Below are 20,948 nucleotides of genomic sequence, written 5' to 3' on the forward strand. Positions count from 1 at the left end.
AACCTCAAGTACCATCATTAACACCACTGCACCATGGATGGTGCAGCATGCATAGGGGTAAATATGTACAGAAAAGAGTTAGAGATTCACAATGAAAGTTCATCTGACTTAACCATTTTCCAAACATACAGAAAGCATTAATACAATTATTAAAAATTCTTGGAGTGAATCTCACAACTCAAACAATTTAAATGTAAGATTGACCTTAAAGCTATAATATATAATATATTTGTTTAACACTGATATAGAATATTTATAACACAACAGAGGTGAGACGAGGCAGAGTAAGAATTTTATCCAAATAGATTGTTAATTTAATCCTCTCCTCTAGGGGAAAATTCTTGATCACATTAGTAAAATACATTATAAATACAGAAAACCCAAACTAATCTCGACCATACAGAGCTGGGGGTAGTCTAGATCAGCTGAAATCCTGACAATCCAAGGGTATGACATAGATAACCCCAATGGGTTATTTGTGTCATACCCTAGGATTTTCCAATACCCTTGGAAAAATTTTACCCCACTATTTTTGTGCACCCACGACTGTTGGTGACTCCTGTTATTCCATGTTACTATTATTATTATATTAAAACCCTAAATGTAAAAAGATCCCATTTAAATTTGAAATAAATTTATTGAAATCAAATTTAATGCCAATTTTATCCAACACTTGGTAAGTAATAATTCATAAGGAAATTCTAATAAAACAAAAGTAACCCTTATTCAATGGTACTATCCCATTTTTTATCTATTGTGATGCATTTAGATAACTAATTCATCAAGGTTATAATTGCATAAATGAGAGATTAACTTCAGAAAAATGACCCTAATTTTCTGCTGTAGGTAGTTTTCAACGGTAATGATGGAATGCAAGGCCGCCATGGTTCTTTGCCACACTAAAATATAACCATAAACTGCTGAAATACATTTGAATGCATACTTTGTTGAAGCTGATAAAATATTTGAGAATATTTAAGCTGATGCTGTGACAAAATATAATTAATGGTACTTGAATTCCATTAGATACCAGGCAAACTTCTACAGATGAATGTAGTCAACATAGAATAAGAAGTGGCAGTTAGTTAGGACTAATATTCTGTTGAAAAATGACTACTATAGCATTTGCTTACATTTTTTATGATCGATCATTTAGATGGAAATGAACTATTTAGGAATTCAACTTGTTTCTGATACTTACAATAAATCACTTTTATTTCTTCTCTAGGATTACACAAAACATTGATTCAGAATTTCATAACTTAGAGATTGAAATATTGAACCAGTCCATTGCAATAACTTATGATAAAGCATGAATTTGCCAAATTCTTATAAGATAAAGAGAGGTACATTATGCTCCTCTGAATTTGAGGTTGCTCATATTTTCCCTCGGCAACACTTCCACTTTTGGCTATGATTGGCATTAGCACACAAATGAACAGATATTGACATCCTTGTTCTTTACTGATTTTTCAACCAAGAATCTTGGATTACTTCATGAAGCTTGTATATTTTCTCTAAAAGTTATTCAGCACAGGTACATTCCATTTGAATTATAGATGAGGCAAATGAATATTGTATTAGGTCATCAGTGCTTGCAATTTTTCCGTAAAAGATTCAACTATGAATGTTCAACATTTTTATCACAAATATTATGGCTCTTCCTAAAACATCATTCTCAAACAGTACTTCCAGTGAAGGTGCAAGGTATGCAATGTAGGCAAGTATGTGTCGAGTCTGATCATATTAAATAATATTTCCTTCAGCCGTAAAGGGTTTTTTGCACCAATGTAAAAGTAAAAAAGGGGAGGGGAATATTGAGATTAGTGTGATGATTTATGAGGGAAGTAAATCCCTCGCCAGTGATCAGGCACACATTAAAAATACTAAGGCATTAACATTTTAACACAGGGGTTATATCCCAATAAGTTTACAAGGAAATTATTCCTATTGCCAGGGATCATATTCGGGAACTTACAAATGCACACAAATTCACACTGGTTAGTCTAACGTGGTTTAGAGGGAAATTTTTTCTCACCAGAGACGCTCTGGGCTACCTTTACCACTTACTTGTTAACGAGAGAGGGACCAAATAGGTTTGCGAAGAAGTTAATCCAAACACAATGGACCTACTTTGGAGGAATTATACACGCACCCACTCACTAGCTTAGGTATTACAGCAAAGCAATTCCGACACTCGGGTGTATGAGGTCGACCAAACACTGGATGGCCTGATGGCATTATCAAAACCAAAAATGGTAGGGGATAAAGTCCTTCAGTCAAAAGAAAGAAATAAATGGAAAACAATGGAGGAAGGCAAAAAATCACTGAAAAACTAGGAGGACACAATGGTTTGAAAAGCAGATACATGTATTTTGACTACAATTAGGTAGTCAATTTATCTAAGGTAAGCATTTTATTTTTCATTAATAATTAGAGAATTGCTGTGACAAGGTTATTAAAACGGTGGCTCACTTACACCAAGCAGCAATCAAGCTCATTTCCCTTGCTTGTTTCAAAAAGCATTATAAGCATGCTACTAATTGTCAACTAAACATACTGATGCATCTTAATAATAACTGTTTAAGGCTGCTATTTGAGGATACAAGATACAAGCACATAGACAAATTCCTAGACACAATATCAAAACTATTGCAATTACACACTGGATCCATGTAAGAATCAATATGAATTAGGTTGAATACATTCAAAATGGTAATGATGAACACAAAAAGAAAGCCTATACATTTGACAGAAATTATACATATCATAATAAGTAATGAGATAAATGGTGAATGCAACAAATGGAATGAGGATAGAAATATTTCATGCTCAAGATGCAAAAGAAAAGCTCAACTAAAATAAATAGCAAATGAATTTTTAAGCAAACTGTTGAATGTTTGGCATCAATAAAAATGTATCATTGAGGAAGAAATTTTGATAACTACATTCAATTCCATAATTTAATTAATCAAAAGCATCTGCAGAACATAAAATGCATTTAAAATTATTGGGGAGGTAAGATTTATAAGCCAGAATGTTCCAATTACTAGTCAGACACACTATCAAAGATTTGCACATTTCTCCCCTTTTAGGGCAACCAAGGAAAGGACACCACCATATCAGTTACCCTAATTTCATCTGTGATCAGTTTTTACCACAAAATGAATGTGAAATGGCTTATGGAGTAGTATCCGTGGAATGAAGTCCTTAGATCCACGATATTTCATGAACACACTTGCTTTACTTCACATTACGACTGGCAACAGGCACTTTAGATATCCGAAGAAAGTGCATGATGATAACTGTATTGAAAATCATTAGTGAGACTTGAATAACAATCCTTGGACTTTCTTATCATCAGTTGCAGGCTTGGCAGTGGACATGGAAGAGCACCTAACCGACAATTAGATCATGAGTTTTGAGTCCAAGCCTCAATAATTACTTTTTTCAATTCATTATTCATGTGCACATAATTTTTAATCTCAATTGCAGCAAATTTAACGGAAGAAGAAACGTTTAGGCAGTTACCAATATTTTTCATATAATTGAAATGTGCATTTTCTTTCTTCAAATACTAAAAATTGAGACATTATTTAAAATTTTAAGAGAATATATGCATAGGAAAATAATGGATAAGTTACAGGTATTAAAAAAATTAAAAATTTAGGGAATTAAACCCTAATGATATACTGAAAACTGTGCCATAGGGGAGAATGTTAAGGAAACGAATGGGCATTTTGAACGTAATCAAAGAGATTAGAAAGTATGCAGAAACAAAAAGAGAGTATGAAATTTTTCATATGGGGTTTAAGAATATACAAGGGTAGTTTGAATGGTTCTCAGAATCACCACCAGATGTCAGCGCTAGCCCAACAAGAATCCCGCGTAGTAATAGATAATCCTTTATGAGTAGCAACATAACGCATCAGGACTCCTGGAAAAGATCTGCATTGCAGATGCCTCTCTGTTGTTGTTTCCATGAAGTGATTTTTAAAGATGGAAAAAATGGAAATTCGAGCAGTGATTAAATACTTTTTAAATAAAGGTATGAAAGCAAAGGAAATCCATGCAGACTTTGAGAACTCTCTAGGGGACTCTTACTCCTTCATATTCAACTGTTGCCAAGTGGACAAATAAGTTCAAGTTTGACCAGGACAGCTTAAAAGATAATCCACAAAGTGGTCAGCCAAAATGTGTCACAACCCCATAAATTATTGCAAAAGTGCATAAAATGGTCATGGAGGATCACTGACTGGAAGTGCAAGAAATCGTTGAAACTGTAGGGACGTCATCTGAATGGGCATATCACATTATAACAGAGGAATTGGATATCAGAAAATTATCTGCTAGATGCGTGCCACTGGAAGTAGACTCTTGACGAAGGACCACAAATGCATCAGAATGGAAATTTCCAAACAATGTTTTACCCATTTTAAGAGCAACCAACAAGATTTTCAGCGTCGGTTTGTGACCACAGATGAAAATTAGGTCCACCACTATATCCCAGAGACAAAACAGCAGCCAAAGCAGTGAACACATGTCGATTTACCATCACCAAAGAGTGCAAAGGCAATACAGTAGGTCTGAAAGGTGATGGCTTTAGTTTTCTGGGATTGGAAAGGGATTCTGCAGATAGATTTTCTTCTTACTGGTCAAACAATTACTGAACAATACAACATTTTCCTCCTGGACCAATTGCAGCAAAAGATACACCAAAAAAGACCAGGTTTGGCAAGGAAGAAAGTCATCTATCATCAAGACAGTGCACGCCCACACACAAGTGTCATTGCCATGGCAAAAAATATGTGTACCAAGATATGAATTGTTTCCACACGCGCCTTATTGCATGATTTTGCTCCATCAGATTTCCATCTCTTCCCCAAGCTCAAATTTTTCCTCAGTGGACGGAGATTCTCTTCAAACAAAGAACTGACAGCCGAAGTAGACTGGTATTTAGCCTGAAGGGATCTAATTTTCGAGATGGGATCAAGAAATTGGAACATCGCTTGACCAAGTGCATTAGTGTACGGAGAGACTAAATTGAAAAATAAAAGTTTCACAGAGTTAAGTCATTAATTTCTATTCCATTCCAAGAACTTTTCAAATTACTCTCATACTTTGCAGAGGAAAGCTAATAAGAGTAAGCTATGACTCAAAAAAGAAGCAATGGAAATTCAAAGATACACAGGAGATGCAATGACAGTAACTTCTAAGGATTCATCCGCTAATGTTCATTAAAATGCAACAATTTCAAAGAGTAATATTTCGGTGTAAGATGCCTCGGTACATTAATTGGTTAAGCACTCGGCTAGATATCAAGGGATCCTGGGTCAAACCCGCATTGTGGCAAATTATGAGGTGTGTTCAAAAAGTAAGGTGACTATATTTTTATGAAAAAATACAATTTATTCTTCAATATTCAAGTTGTCCCCTTCCAAGTAAACCCCCCCACTTGTGCCAATGCTTTTCCAACCCTCGAAACAATTTTGATAGGCACATTTTGGGATAGCTCTTCCAGTGATTCAGTTTTATCTCCTCAATTGTTGCAAATCTCCATCATTTCATGGGTCTCTTCAGTTTTGGGAACAGGAAAAAATCACAGGGGGCCAAATCCGGAAAACATGGTGGCTGAGTCATGATTGTGGTGTTGTTTTTGGAAAAACAATTTCTCATGAGCAACGATGAGTGAGCAGGTGCATTATTATGATGCAAGACCCATTAATTGTTTTTCCACAATTCCGGATGTTTTTTCGTATTGCTTCTCGGAAACGGCACATAACTTCAAGGTAATACTCCATATTGACTGAACGACCTTGTGGTAAGAACTTCTGATACAATACGCCATGGCAATTGAAGAAAACATTGAGCAAAACCTTGACATTAGATCAAACTTAGTGTGCTTTTTTCAGTCTTGGTTCTCCTGGGTTCTTCCATTGCATCCAAAAACATAAAAAAAAAATTGCATGGCATGAGCCAACCGATATGCTAACAGCCTCAGCAACTTCTCTAATAGTGATTCGATGATTTTTCAAAACAATTTTCTACACTGCTTCAACGTTTTCATCTGTTGTTGTCGTGCTGGGGTGTCCAGGGCGAGGTTCGTCATTGGCATCTTCTCGGCCATTTTGGAGGAGCTTGTATCACTTTTAAACATTTTTTTTACTCAGAGCCGACTCATTGTATGCCACTGTCAACATTTCAAGTGTTTTGGAGTACTTAATTCTATTTTTTACACAAAATTTGATGAAAAATCCTTGTATCTTTTTTTTTAGAGCAGAAAATCACCGAACACACCATACACGTCTAACATTTGTATCTGTCAATAACAAACTAAATATGCTATACAGTTGAAACTGTAAACAAATGTTTGGGACATGTGCACCCAACACAACAAAACAAAAATATTAAAAATGGAATGTATGTTGCCCGCGAAATTTGAAAAGTCACTTTACTTTTTGAACACACCTCGTATCTTTACATTTAGTGTAAATTACTTATTCACTTTTACACAAAATTAATGAAAATCCCAACTTATTTACATAATTTTGCTATATACATATTTTTTAAACCCTAAAATTCAGCCACGAAACAATCGTGAATGTGCCCTGCCATTAATGTACCCTGACCTCTAGCAACAAGTAATTATAGTTGTGGAAACCTATTTACGAAGATAATTAACTTTTATTTCTTAATAATGAGAAAAAGATGATTGAAAATGTTGAATAAATAAGAAATTGCATTTGTATATTGCACAAACCATGCCAAACAATACATTATATTTTTAAATGTTTCTTCATCATTAATTTATTTATTGTCCTGAGGATTATATAAGAATAACCATATCAAGACTAAAATAAAACAACAGCTTCTGAAAACTTATATGGCATCATAAAATAAAAATTTAGAATGGAGTATTTATATTAAGCAAAAAAGTACATGATATGAAGAAAGACCAATGAATTATTTGTCATTCCCTTGTCGTATGCTTTGAAGTATTAACATTCAAATTAGCTCAGAGAATATTATGTAAGAAGTCACTTAAATAAGTAAATGCATAAAAAAATTGCATAAATTATTAGTACACCACTTTTTTAAAAAAGTTGACTAAAACAGTGATCACTTACCCATCCTGATCTCCAGATGCAGGTTGGGTTTGTGCAACAGTTCCACCTTCAAGAGCTTTGGTAAGAGATTGTGCTTGGATTGTTTGTTCACCCGGCAGAGATTTTGAAGAGCCATTATCCTGTTTCGACTGCTGTTGGAGCTGCTCCTGCAAAAGCCACCATACAGATTGTGAAAAAAATATGATATGATAGTTCAAAAATACATCATGATCCCACCTCCAATATTTAGCTAGAAATAATAATTCAAGTTCCTATAACTGCAGAAATACCATACCATACCATGGATAATACCATGTTAAGTGCAATGTTATAAGAAATTTAGAGAGATCATATTATAATCCAGGATGACATTTTATTCTAAAATTATTATAATTGCAAAGAAATGTGACAAATAATTATCACAATTTCTCTATGCTTGTGGCAGGACCATGAAATCACAATCCAGTTCCGGGAAGCATTCATGATAAATTGATATGTACTTGAAGTCTATACCTTAATGGTCATTATAGAATACATTTTGCCTCTGTTATAAATCATTTCCAAATTCTTCTATTTATCAATATATGACTACATGAAAACATTCATTGAAGTTATTGGTGAACATGCTATTTGCTAATTAGATACAGAAGATAATTTAGAAGAGAAAAATGGAGAGGGGAAAATAAATCATAATTAATATTTTAATTTTTTAAGTTTTACTTATACTGTAGATATTTACCTTACACACATATTAACCTGTTTTACGGAAACAATCATTAGTGAAAATATTATAAACTTGATAGCAAGTTTATTCAGTAATAATAATTCACACGGGAAAATCTCGTCATGTACGAGAAAATTGAATTTTTTGTTCAATCAGCTACAAATTTTATGGGAAAAGAACTGAATGGTAAGATTAAATAATTTTGATGGTTACAGAATAACTTATTGAGGTTACATGAATACATCTTGACTTCTTTATCAAGGAAAAGAGGGACATCTGTCCCTCTCTTTCTCGATAAAGGTGGCCACGACCACCAAAAATTCGAAAAATAGTGAGTCTCTTTTTTGTGTGTTCCTGTGTTTTTGTCTGTGTCCACTAGTGCTAAGTGTTATGCATTTTTTTCACGTCCGTGAGACTTTCAAAAAGTGATATATATATTATATATATATTATATATATATATTATATATATATTATATATATATATATACATATTATATTTATACATATATACTTATATACATACATATATACATATTTATATATAAATATATATCCATCATGTTAATATATACATAAATATACATATTTTAAGAATTTCTAATAAAACTTAAGTCCAATTTGCATGATTACAGTATGTTCCCCTATATCATACATGGATAGTATAAGTAATAATAAAAATAATGTTGATTGTGGAGGACTATACAGCGTGGTAGTTCATGATACACTATGAATAAATAGCACTTCCATTTCCTCTTCCTGTATTTATGTTTTTCCCAAGTTTTATTTATTTATATTGCATTATAAATATCATTTACCTCAGTAATAGGTTGAGTAACATCACATATTGTTGCTTCACTAGATGCTGTGGGAGGTACCTGTTCAATATTTTCACCCAGCTCAATATGCGGAGAGATTGATGGAGCAAGGTGGAATAGATGATGAATGGCAGATGGATCTGCTTCAAATATTGAGTCAGCAAGCTCAGGGAGGGCAGCACGCAGGTTATCCACATCAGCTGAAGTCAACTAAAAGAATATATTTCAGCAGATTAATATCAACAGGAATTAACATTTCAAAATGCAGTACCTTCATTGATCTCACTAGAATTTTTCAATATCCTCTTTACAGTGGAGCTACAAATACATTCAAAAATATTAATTAATACCTATCTCCAATATTAAAAAAATTGAAACAATTTCAGAGTGTAAAAATCATTTGCCTTGACTGGGATTCAAACCCGATCCTTCGATGTCCGGCCGAGTGCTTTAGTCAGTTAAGCTATTGAGGAATTCTCTTGAACCCTTAAATTTTGGGGGCTTTGAAGGATAAATATGCTGTGTCAAAATACTGTACACACAATGTCACAGGCGTGCAATAATCGTGCATGACGCAACCAGTCCACGAGGTTAAAGCTAAATTCAAACCCTTAGGCTGTTTTTACCTTTGCAAATTCCAAGAAACTGCGGAGATGCCGCAACAGTAACTTTTAACAGAGTCATCCGCTAATATGCATTTCAATGCAAAAATTTCAGTGTAAAAATCATTTGCTTTGACCGGGATTCAAACCCAGATTCCTCAATGTCCGGCCGAGTGCTTTAGCCAGTAAAGCTATCGAGGTGTCCTCTTGAACTCTGAAATTTTTGGGGCTTTAAAGGAACAAGATGTTGTGACAAAATGCTGTACATACAATGTCACAGGCATTCGTAGTCGTGCGCGACGCGCCACTGTCCACGAGGTTAAAGCCAACTTTAAACTCTTAGGCCTGTGAAATTTTAAGTACGGCATTTCATCACAACATTTTGCTCCTTTAAAGCCCCCAAAATTTCAGAGTTTAAGAGGATGCCCTGATAGCTTAACTGGTAAAATACTTGGTCGGACATCGAGGGATTCGGGTTTAAATCCCAGTCAAGGCGAATGATTTTTACACTCTGAAATTGCTGCATCGAAATGCTTATCTGCAGCTGAATTGCTTTATCTGATCTCTGCTATACTGAAGTTAAGACAAAAACATTTTTCATAATGAAACACTTTTATGCTGTCACTGGTCTAGTAAATAACTACTATGGCAGATATGATCTGTATTGCATGCACATATTGAATATTTTATTGTTCTCAATTAACAGATTATATGAAAAATCTATAAATTGAGAGAGACTATCAGAATCAATTCACCAAGGACTATTAAGTTTAATTGTGTTTATGGACTTATTGGTAGTAGTTTTGAAATGACCAACTGCAAATAACAATGACACCAAGGCATGATAATATGAAGTGATTACTATTAACTGATGCATACTACAGTCTTTTACGATGATATCACCAAAATTGATGCAATCAATATTTTTTGACAGCTGACAATTAGCATTTCTAAGCCCAAAATGTTGTTTCATAGCATATATGATATTAATAAAGTTATTCATTTAACCCTCACATGATATCAACACAACTAAAAAATTATCAGAAGCTCAATAATGCTTTTATTTTAAAGATAAATATCTAACTGGAGTATCAAACCACCTGGTCTCATATAAGCACTCACAATAAAATAGGGCCATTTTTCTTCATTTAATGTAAGCTGAGAATATTTTTCACATTTTTTTCTTTTCTGCATGAGGAAAGGAAGGAAAAGGAACCGATGGAGGAAAAACAGTGATTGGGTTTTGAAGGGATGAATCATTTCGGAGGTCGCATAAAGCTGCCCTTGGGCTCAACTCTTTGGGGTTAACGTAATGTAAGAGATTATCTATCACCTGAGGGGAAATTTGAAGAGAAGATATCTGATTCCAGGAAGAAGTTACCATATATTTAAAAAAATTATTTTCCACATATTAACTGTTCAACTAAATAAATATATTTTTAAAACTGTATTTGCACTAAATGTTTTACATAATTCTTTATTTTCCTTTATCAAGCTTTTGAATTATATTTTTATGACTACCATATACCCAAGGACAAATAAACATTGCCTATTCATATAAATGTTCAACACCAGTTGCAGTTTAGATCATCAAAAAACTGAAAGCCCCAATCTTCTCAGAAATTGCCAGGAAGAAATAAAGAGACTTAAATTTTGTTGGTCATCATATACAGTAAATTCTTGATTACTATGCGTTAATTATCTGTTTTATACATTATCTGGGCCATTCTCTTGCCAGGAATTCAAAATTTTAATAAAACTACAATTATAAAGATTTTAAAAAATTATAAACAAATATGAATGGCTGTTAGACTAATGACTTAATGACGCACATATGGACAGATACATGCACCATTCATTGGCAAGAAACCAAGCTTCTCAAAATATGAAGCTATGAAACTCTAATTTTTTAAATCAAAAGTTATTAAATTTGAACAAAATTAGCAATTAAATATTCAAAATTACATTACCTCAAAATGAAATTTAATTGGATATATTTCACTGATTCAATCCCTACAAAATTTTCCAGCAGTTTTCCTTTCTGAACAAATGTTTCACCTTTATAAGTATGGACCATTTGGGCTTTGAGCAAATCCTTGAATCAGCTCTAAAGATATTATAATAAGCTAATAAATGAAAGAATGTATGAAATAATACACTTGAGATTATGCTTCAGTTCCTCAAATCTAAAAGAAAATAGCCATCATTCATACATTCCTCCTTTAAAAGATAATACTTTTTCTTTCATACTTGTGAACCAAACGACTAAACTTTTTAAGCTATATTTTGAATTTTGTACAGTTTATCTGGCTATCTTCTAGTGATTAGCGAGTTCTTTATTTTGCACCCACAATTACAATTACTGCATGATTTAATAACTTTTTTAACAATTTACGTTTGATATACTGCATTCACTACACAAATTAAAAAAGGATAAGATAGCACAATGACATCTTCTCTTTAAAAAAAAAGAAATCATTGGGATTTTCTTTGTATTCCTTGGTCTCATCTATTTATCTCAAAAACTGTGCACCCCATAAAGTAGTATTCTCAATCCTTTGATTTAATACTGTAAGTCAATCCTTACAACGCTCACTGTTTTTGGTCTAATGGGAAAGATACTGACAAAACTTTCACAATGCTGCATAAACCATAGTTCATTCAATCCTGATGTGTTTTTGAGTATCCATTCATCCCTTGGCCTCAGTAAAAATCCATGTCTATCCACCGTCAAGTACTCATTGTCTACCAGGATTGATGCTTAGAAGGCATTGATTACTGGGTAAAAGACACTGATGTTCCAAGCTTGTTTCTGTTGGAATACAATCTCACATTTGGTCTGCAGGTCACACTCAGGAATATTTGCAGACTGTGGATAACCAAGATTTTATACACCTAAGAAGCTATTAGATATTTTGAAATCAAAGCTAGAGGGGCCTGGTTCCAATGTCACATTTACAATAATTATTGAAATTTTCCTCTAATATCAATGAATAGGTACTAAAGGATAACCAAGGAGCTCTCAAATTTGCTAGTCATTCCTATGGAAGTCCTGAAACTTGAATACCTTATTTCATGACTTGGATAACTACAGGAAAGATACAGTTTACAGTTTGTCCATCATTATGTGAGAGTAGTTTAACCCCCTGGGAATCACAAGTTATGTTTATTATTGCATGTAAGACAGTGCATTTAGGGTGCCTTAATGAATAAGACAATGGTAAAGTTTGGAAGAATCAAATTTCTTAAGAATTATTTCAATTGTAAAGCTAAATTATCACACAATGAGAAAAGACACTAACCTTTGGAAGATCTCGGTCAAAAGGAGGGGGAGGACGAGTGGCATATGGAGGAGGTTTTTCCCCCATATTAGGGAATAAACTTGTTAGAAAATGACCCTGTGTTGCTTGCTCAAAGTTACGCCTTTTATCTTCCTCCTCTCCCAGGACACAAGCCAAGCGAGATGACAATTCTCTTGCCCACTGTAACAGAATTATTTGATCTGACACATGACAGCATATAAAACCACAATAAATATTTTAGAAATAAAGAAATTATTTAAAATTCTTGCAATTTTTTTATTTATGCATGATGGAATACTCTCACTATTGCAATTATATATAACTAAAATACACATATTAGCCCAAAATACCATCTAGTTTCAATACAAAAAATAATATTTCAAGTGTAAAACTTCAGAACTTCATTTCTTACACTTCATACTGCAGTATAGATTTCAGAAGCTAACATATAATTACTTACATTGAGAAAAGCTTCAGAAAATGTCCTCCTCCTCACCACCTCAGAAAGAGCCATAGCGTAAAGTGCTGGAGCCCTGTGCACTTGTCTCACTACTTCAAGATTTCGCTGTAAACGCTTCAAACCTTCGTGATAAATTCCTAACTTAGAATCAACCTCACAAATACCATTTTCCACATACATAATCCACCTAAAAATAAAAAAATACAAATTGCTATAAAATAAGAAAATTATTATTTGAAAACTAAAAATCATACATGAATACAACAAACTTATATCCAGAATTTATTACAAATTTCAATTCAAAGAACTTATATCAGCAGTACTGACTATTTTTCCACATTCAATGAGTCATGGTTGCATACTTTTATTTCAATAAAATTGAAGACAAAAAGACCAAGTGGGAGCTATAAAAATATTTGACGGTGTTAAATTAAAATTAACTAAAGCAATCTTATTTTGCACAATATTCTATTGTTACAGATTGTAACATAATTATATGCCTTTGCTTGAATTAATGACAAAAAAGCTAGCTGCCTATTTTTAAAAAATGAGATAGTTTCAATTATTCTTTTACAAGGAGGTATTTATTAAATTGTTAACATTATACAGGGGGTAAATTGAAGCAACACTATAGTATAACAACACATTTAACAATGCAGCAGCAAATACTTGTATCCTCATGTTAACTCTAGAACATATTTACCTATCCCTAGGCCTAAAAAATACTGACCTAAGTCTATGATAGAGATTCACACTCAATTCTTCTTTTGCTTTAGTGCATCTTCTCCTTATATCCCTTAATTGCTGTTGATTTCTCAACATTACTAAAAGTTGCCTCATATGGGATGCACAGAGGTCTGGTAGGATAGAAACATCCCCCAAATTTCCAGCCCTATTTTGATTCTGCACAAATGCCTGAAAAAGAGACAAAATGAGATATGCAAAACGAAAATTGATAATGATTAACATGAGGCAAATGAAAGGCACATTCTCTTTCACATGGAACTAATAAAATATATGAAAATATAAACAATTACGCTAATACAGGTCAATGACCAGTTCCATCATCAATCTTTTAGAACAAGAATCCTAAATGACATCTGTATTATTGAGAAAGTTATCTACGCTATTGAGAAAGCGTATACATACATTAAAAAAAACCCTGACTCATCAACACAAGAGCCTCAAACCCTGAAGCCAGCAACTTCAAATTTGGCAGGAAGGTTCCTTTACTTGAAAAGGGGAGTGCTAAGAAAGGATTTTTTACTAGCATATTTCTGAAGGGCATCATTCTTACTTAAATGTCAACTTCTATTTTGAATGTGCAGTGTGTTTCCATGAAACTCCAGTGGGATTGCTTGTGCTCATCTCCATCTATAGATCACCAACTGGTGATTTTCATTCATTCATTAAAAAACTGGACCAACTCATTTGCTCCTTATATGCAAACAACTGGATACTCGTGCTGAACGGCGATCTCAACTGTAATCTCTTAGTTGCCTCCCCTCACAGATCAGAATTGTTGAATCTGTTCAAAACTTATGGCATGGAATGTTTTAACAATAATCCTACCAGAGTCACTCCCACATCTGCCACCCTAATTGATTACGCTGTGACCAACTTTAACCATGAAAAAGTAGTCACAACTGTTTGCGACCTAGGTATAACAGACCATTGCATGGTGAAAATAAGTATCGATACTAACCAACCAATGGATAGTCCCAATGATAAAACTTACCCAAGGCGGCCTCTCACTCATGGAAATTTGCAGCATTTTCTGCTCCTTCTTCAGTCCCAAAACTGGGACAATGTCTATGACCTTAAGTCAGTAGACGAAGGTTTCAATTACTTTTATTCAATTTTCAAACACAATTTTGAAATGTGTTTCCCAGTAACACATCGTAAAATATTTCATAGAACTAAATGTAAGCCATGGCTAACTGATGAGATCCGTTATTACTCAACTATCCTTAAAAAACTTGCTATCTCCAGTAAAAGTTCAAACAATCATGAACAAAGGTTACTCTATAAGGAATTTCAAAAGTATTACCGTAAACTGATTTCTACCACGAAAAGAACCTATAATGATAATAAGTTACTTAATTCCAATAACAAGTCCAAAACTGCATGGGAAATAATTAATGACTGTAGAGGTAAGAAAAATCCACAACTCACTCTCCCAAAACTTTGTAACCCTGAAAATAACACTGCCATTAGCTATTCATCTCTAGCTAATAAATTTAACAAATACTACGTATCAGCTCCTTGCCTAACTACTTCTCCAGCCAATGTGCTTTTAGCAAATGCACCATCGTCAATGTTTGCCAAGCCCTGTTCTGAAACCAATCTAAAAACTATTGTCTCCTCACTCAGAAACAAATCCAGTACTGGCCCAGATGAAATTCCTGGTAAAGTTGTTCATCATTGTTTTGAAGCCATAAAAGCACCCCTTTTATTTTTAATTAATGAATCTTTGATACAAGGGATTTTCCCATCCCAATTAAAAGAATCAAAAGTAGTGCCCATTTATAAAAACCATGGCTGTGTAAATGATTTGAATAACTACAGACCAATAGCCGTCCAAAATACATTTGCTAAAATATTCGAAAAAGCCATGTATATGCAAATAGCATCTTATTTCGAAAAAAACTTCCTACTTTCTAATTCTCAGCATGGATTTAGATCGGAAAGGTCTACCACAACTGCCATATGTCAGGCAATCGACAGCATACTTAATTCATTAGATGCTAAACGCAAAACTCTTGGAATGTTTTTTGACTTGTCAAAGGCTTTTGATAATGTAAACCACAATAGACTACTAATTAAACTCAATAGAATAGGAATTAGAGGAAGTCCTTTAAACTGGTTGAAGTCCTTTATTCATAATCGCACTCAAAAAGTAGTGTTATCAGTTGATGGGTCAAAATATTCATCCGAAGCATACCAAGTTAACAAAGGTGTTCCACAAGGCTCAACCCTTGGGCCACTCCTCTTTCTGATTTACATCAATGACCTACCTAACTGCTTACCAAATAATGATGGAATAATACCAGTGTTGTACGCTGACGACACTAATATAATAATATCAACACAAACATATCCCAGCCTTGTGGAAAAAGCTAAGTCTGTCACACTTGCTATAAACAAGTGGTGTACAGACAACCTTCTAGACTTAAATGTAAATAAAAGTAAAATAGTAAACTTTACACACAATAAGAACATATCAGATGATCTGCTGGTAAAAATCAATGACCTATCAATTGAGCGTGTGACAGAATGCAAATTTCTAGGTATTTCTCTATGTGCAAATATTTCTTGGGATACTCATGTAAAAGCCCTCCAACACAAGCTCAGTTCAACTTGCTACTTATTAAGACACCTGTATGAAACTACAAGTAAAACTGTACTACTCAATTTGTACTATGGGGAAATTTACTCAAATATAACCTACAGTATAATATTATGGGGATCAGCTGCTATTTCTCAAACCATCTTTAAAATGCAAAAGAAAGCTATTAGAATCATCGCCAGGAAACCTTACAATGCTCCATCAAGGCCTATTTTCCATGAATTAAATTTGCTACCACTCCCATGCATCTACATTATGTTTTTAATTCTATATATAAAAAATAACATCGGCAACTATTCTCTTAACTCTGCCTATCATCATCATTACACCAGAGGCAGGAATGACTTCCATTATGGGAATATAAGAACTAAAGCATTGAAATTAGGACCCAATGAAATGGGCATCAGATTATTTAACAAACTACCCAAAAGTATCAAGGATACACAGGGAACTGCCGTATTCAGGCATAAACTAAAAAGATATCTACAACGCAATATGTTTTACTCGGTTGATGAATATCTCAACAATATTCCCGACCAGTAAGTTCATACTTTTAGTTTCTAGCAATGGTAATGGTCTGATTCATGTTTGTGATCAATGATTTTTCTGAATTTGATATTGTATGTGCATGTTACAGCCGATGTTCATGGGTTTGTACCAAACACTTATGTAACTATGAGCATCTATTCTTTTATGTATCTTAACTGAGCCTGTGTCTTTGCTCCTCATTGACGTGCCTTATATCATGTACATACTTCACCCACCTGGTATTTTTGTATTGTGATCTCTGGGCAAATAAAAAGTAATAATAATAATAATAATAATATAAGCTCCTTGAAACAAATTAATGGCTAAGAAGATGAAAGAGAGTACTCTTTGCCATACAAATTTGGACATTTCAACTATTCTATAATAGCTCAATTAATATCTCCTCTCTTTAGCTACTTTTAAACTTCCGCATTGTTCCAATCATATTCAACCACAATAATGAGGGTTACCAGAACAACCTGATCGCATCTGGGACTACTGCCAAAGGCAATAAGCTATGAAAATTAAGGTTTTGACGGGTTGATTATTAATTATTCAAAATATACCATTTGGCCTTACCCTGAATGCCGAGCTTTTAGAAATTATCGTAAAACTCTTTTAATAATAAAATTCAATAATTGCATTGAAATCTGAAGACAGTTATATACTGAAGATAAAATTTAAGACATTAGCCATACTTCACTCTGACTACAGCGGAGAAGAGACAGAGTTACCTACTTAGGTAATCTGATCATAATTTTCATTCAATGTCACTAAATGTTCTCACTCAGATTGCTCCCATTATATAGGGGAAAGCACCATCAATATGAAATGGAAACAGGATTGGTATTTATACAGTTAACAATTCTCATTGCACTCTGTTTTATTTTCTTCACTACCGCATATGAAAGTTTCAGAGAGCTTGATACTCTCTGCTATATTTCCACATACAGAGAGGAGGTCAAAGGGTTGGCCATGTGAAAGAGTTAAAATTACATTCCCTTTCCTTAGATTAAGAAATTACCTGAGTCAAGTCACTCTGGTCCTGCACAATCTTTTTTGCTTCAAACATCAGCTGTTCAAGACCAAACAAACGTTCTTCTAATCCCTTAATCTCCTTCATGTCTGGCTTATTGGTTGCTTCCAATGCTTGCTCAACACTAGTTATCAGACTTTCCAGTACTGAACTGTCAAACTGAAAAAAATATATCCATTCTAATTAAGACCTCTGTGAAGAAAAACTTGAACTTATACCATCCCAGGCACTTTCGCTTGTCTGATATTAGGATGTCCAAAAAGTCACCATCAAAGTCAAAGGGTATGCGAAATAGTACAAATATATATGTACTTGCTTTTGAAGATAGCATAGAATTGATTGCTTAGTTTTCTCATACAAATATTTCTATTCTACATGTTATAATAAAATTTTCTTCCCCACTTAGTCTCCATCTTTCTCCACACTTCAATGCACATTCTAAAAACCTTCCTCCTTACAAATATGCTATTAGTTGCAGCTTTGAGTTCTAGATAAACCCAAAACTTGGACACCAGCACAGTAAGCACATTTTGGAAGGGAGACTGCACATTCTTAGAATTGGTGGAGGGTGAGCAAATAAATTCCTTCCTCAAAAAAGGAATCCTCTATCACAAAATTTATGTGCAACATAGTTTTATGAGGGCTATGGGTACTAGCCACCAGTATTAAATGAATTTTTCTTTGGAAAAAATATCATTATGTACAACCAATGCTCAGGATAAAAAAGAAAACTATTATGCCATTTCTGCCCAATATGTACTTGTTTTCAGCTAAGACTTGAAGTTAAGAACAATCGCAAAAACAGACATCTCAGAAAGGCAAAAAGAGAATGTTCCAAAATGGGCATCCTGTGCAATGGACCACCACATCACGTAGATGGCTGAGAAAAGCCACGTTCAATGCCGGTAGAAGAATAATCATTAAAAGTAATCTTATGATAATTTCTTAATTACACTTCCAATATGAGTGTGTTTTATCAATGATGAAATATGGAGAGACTAAGTGGTATGAAAGAAACGTAGCGAACAAAAAGGAATGGTAGATTCAAGGCCCAGCTGCACAACCAGTTCAACAGCACTTCCACAGTGCACAAGCAGTACTTCCACTTATTTTTGGGTGGTGGAAGATGAGATGGCCACTGGGTTAATTTGATGTGATATAAAATAGATGAGGGTAAGGTGTAGGATGTGTACAAGGAACAAAAAGTGTCTAAGGGAAAGCATAAGGAAAAGGAGGGGGAAAAAGGGGCAGTCTCAATGCCATTTTCATTGCAATCAGAACTTCACTAGGCAAGTTTCAATTGCAGAAATGACACAGAGATGTCTTTGTCTGTAGGTACTAAGAGGAATTGAGTTCATCCACTAAAATACACCTAACTTTTGCCTTAATTTGATTCAAAAGTTGCAGATTAAGTTAAAATTAAACATGCAAAAGATTCTGTTTGGGATGACAATTCTCCTTCATCCACAATTAAGTCGCAAAACTCATCATCATGAGGTAAACCCAGGAATTTAATCTTATAATTAAGACAATTACCTGTTCCAAACCTCTGGTACACCTTGCAGCAACTTGTTCTAAACTGCAACTGTCGTCTTTTGCTGAAATCCAATCTAAAAGTGTTTCTTGGCAATTCTCTTTATCCTTGGATTTTTCAGGTTCACTCTGATTTTCCTTTTGATTGCTTTCATCATCTAATATTACATTCTTTTGCAACAGAGCAGGAGGCAGGGAAATTTTTCCAAGGATGGCTAGGTCATTCCCAAAACTTAAACAAAAAAGTTTCCATTAGACTCTCACTAAAAAATTAAAAATGCCTTATTATATCACTAAAATTTCAATGCTAAGAATTCAATAATGTGCATACTTTTGAAGCAAGTGGACACTTTCTTCTCTAGTGTCCAGATGATGACGAAAACTCTGACGGAACACCTCCGCTCGACTATGAAAAGCTGTTGTAATATCTTCAAGGTTAGCAACAACAGCAGCCCATCCTGAAAACATTTTAACAAAAATTAGGAAATGGAAATGAAGCCTTACATTATATTTATGCCCAAATATTGATGAATTAATTGTTTGGCTTTGAACGTGCAATTCCCAAATGTGATAAAATCACTTGTTTCTACTGATTCCTAATTAATATAACTTAAGCATAATAAGTAAAAACATCATAAGTTTACAAGAATTGCAAAGATAGTCTTGAATGCTACATACAAACAACCTTAAAAATGAAACCAACAGGTTTTTAATGAAAAGTAACCTGTGGAATCTTACGGAGCTACTTGGCCAACTCGTAACTGTCCCACCCTTGCACCACCTAAGGGTACAATAATATTAGCATTGATAATGCACCAATTCTATTGAGACAAAACTTCCTTCTCACAAAATTTGCTCACACTTTGCAGCTCACACACACAGCTGCTGTGCTCACTTTTTATTGCAAAAACATTAACACTGTTTACTTTAATTCCATCATGAAACAAATGAATTGAATGGAAGCGAATCAGAATTAACTGATGACAGATTATAAGGAGTCCAGACGATAATTTTATGCACCTAATGATCCTAAAACAACTATTAAATAAATAAAAAAACTTTCTTCATGTAGTTTTCATAAGGTGTGAAATACGAGGGCCATCAAGATAGTACCCTCCATTTTCGTGTAGCGTAAAAATGAGTAGGGAGAGCCAAATGGTTGCTATATTAACACACACAGGAGGGCAGTATGCCTCCAGTTGCAGTGGTTGGAAGGTCACACTACTTGTCATTTTTTATAGTGGCAAGGCAAAGTGGACAATACAATTGAAATTCCTACCAAATGTGAAGTTCGTTCAGTGATAAGGTTTTTACTGATAAAAAAACTTAAAAGCTACTGATATTCATCTGGAAATTAGTGCTCTGAACAGACCAAATGTGATGGGTGATAAGTGTCGTGCATCAGTGTTTTTGTTTGTTTAAGAGTTAACACAAATGTACACGATGATGACAGAAGCGGTTGCCTATCTGCGGTGAACAATGAATTGCATC

At 34.0% G+C, this 20,948-nt stretch overlaps 1 protein-coding gene across 2 annotated transcripts in view; it reads right to left on the minus strand.

The window, feature by feature from the left end:
• The window catches only part of LOC139695995 (RB1-inducible coiled-coil protein 1-like), a 56,734-nt gene that overhangs the window by 30,999 nt on the left and 4,787 nt on the right, over positions 1-20,948 (minus strand). For both annotated transcript variants that reach the window (XM_071594605.1, XM_071594606.1), the window contains exons 5-12: positions 19,789-19,915; positions 19,461-19,689; positions 17,913-18,083; positions 13,742-13,926; positions 13,012-13,198; positions 12,552-12,731; positions 8,648-8,857; positions 7,128-7,273 (exon numbers count right to left, since the gene is read on the minus strand). In XM_071594605.1, the coding sequence (XP_071450706.1) occupies positions 7,128-7,273; positions 8,648-8,857; positions 12,552-12,731; positions 13,012-13,198; positions 13,742-13,926; positions 17,913-18,083; positions 19,461-19,689; positions 19,789-19,915 (1,435 nt within the window). The remainder of the gene's footprint in view (positions 1-7,127; positions 7,274-8,647; positions 8,858-12,551; positions 12,732-13,011; positions 13,199-13,741; positions 13,927-17,912; positions 18,084-19,460; positions 19,690-19,788; positions 19,916-20,948) is intronic.

The sequence above is a fragment of the Hetaerina americana genome, unplaced genomic scaffold (genome assembly GCF_022747635.1).
Source record: "Hetaerina americana unplaced genomic scaffold, ioHetAmer1.1.p SCAF_65, whole genome shotgun sequence".
In the NCBI taxonomy this organism is placed as follows: domain Eukaryota; kingdom Metazoa; phylum Arthropoda; class Insecta; order Odonata; family Calopterygidae; genus Hetaerina; species Hetaerina americana.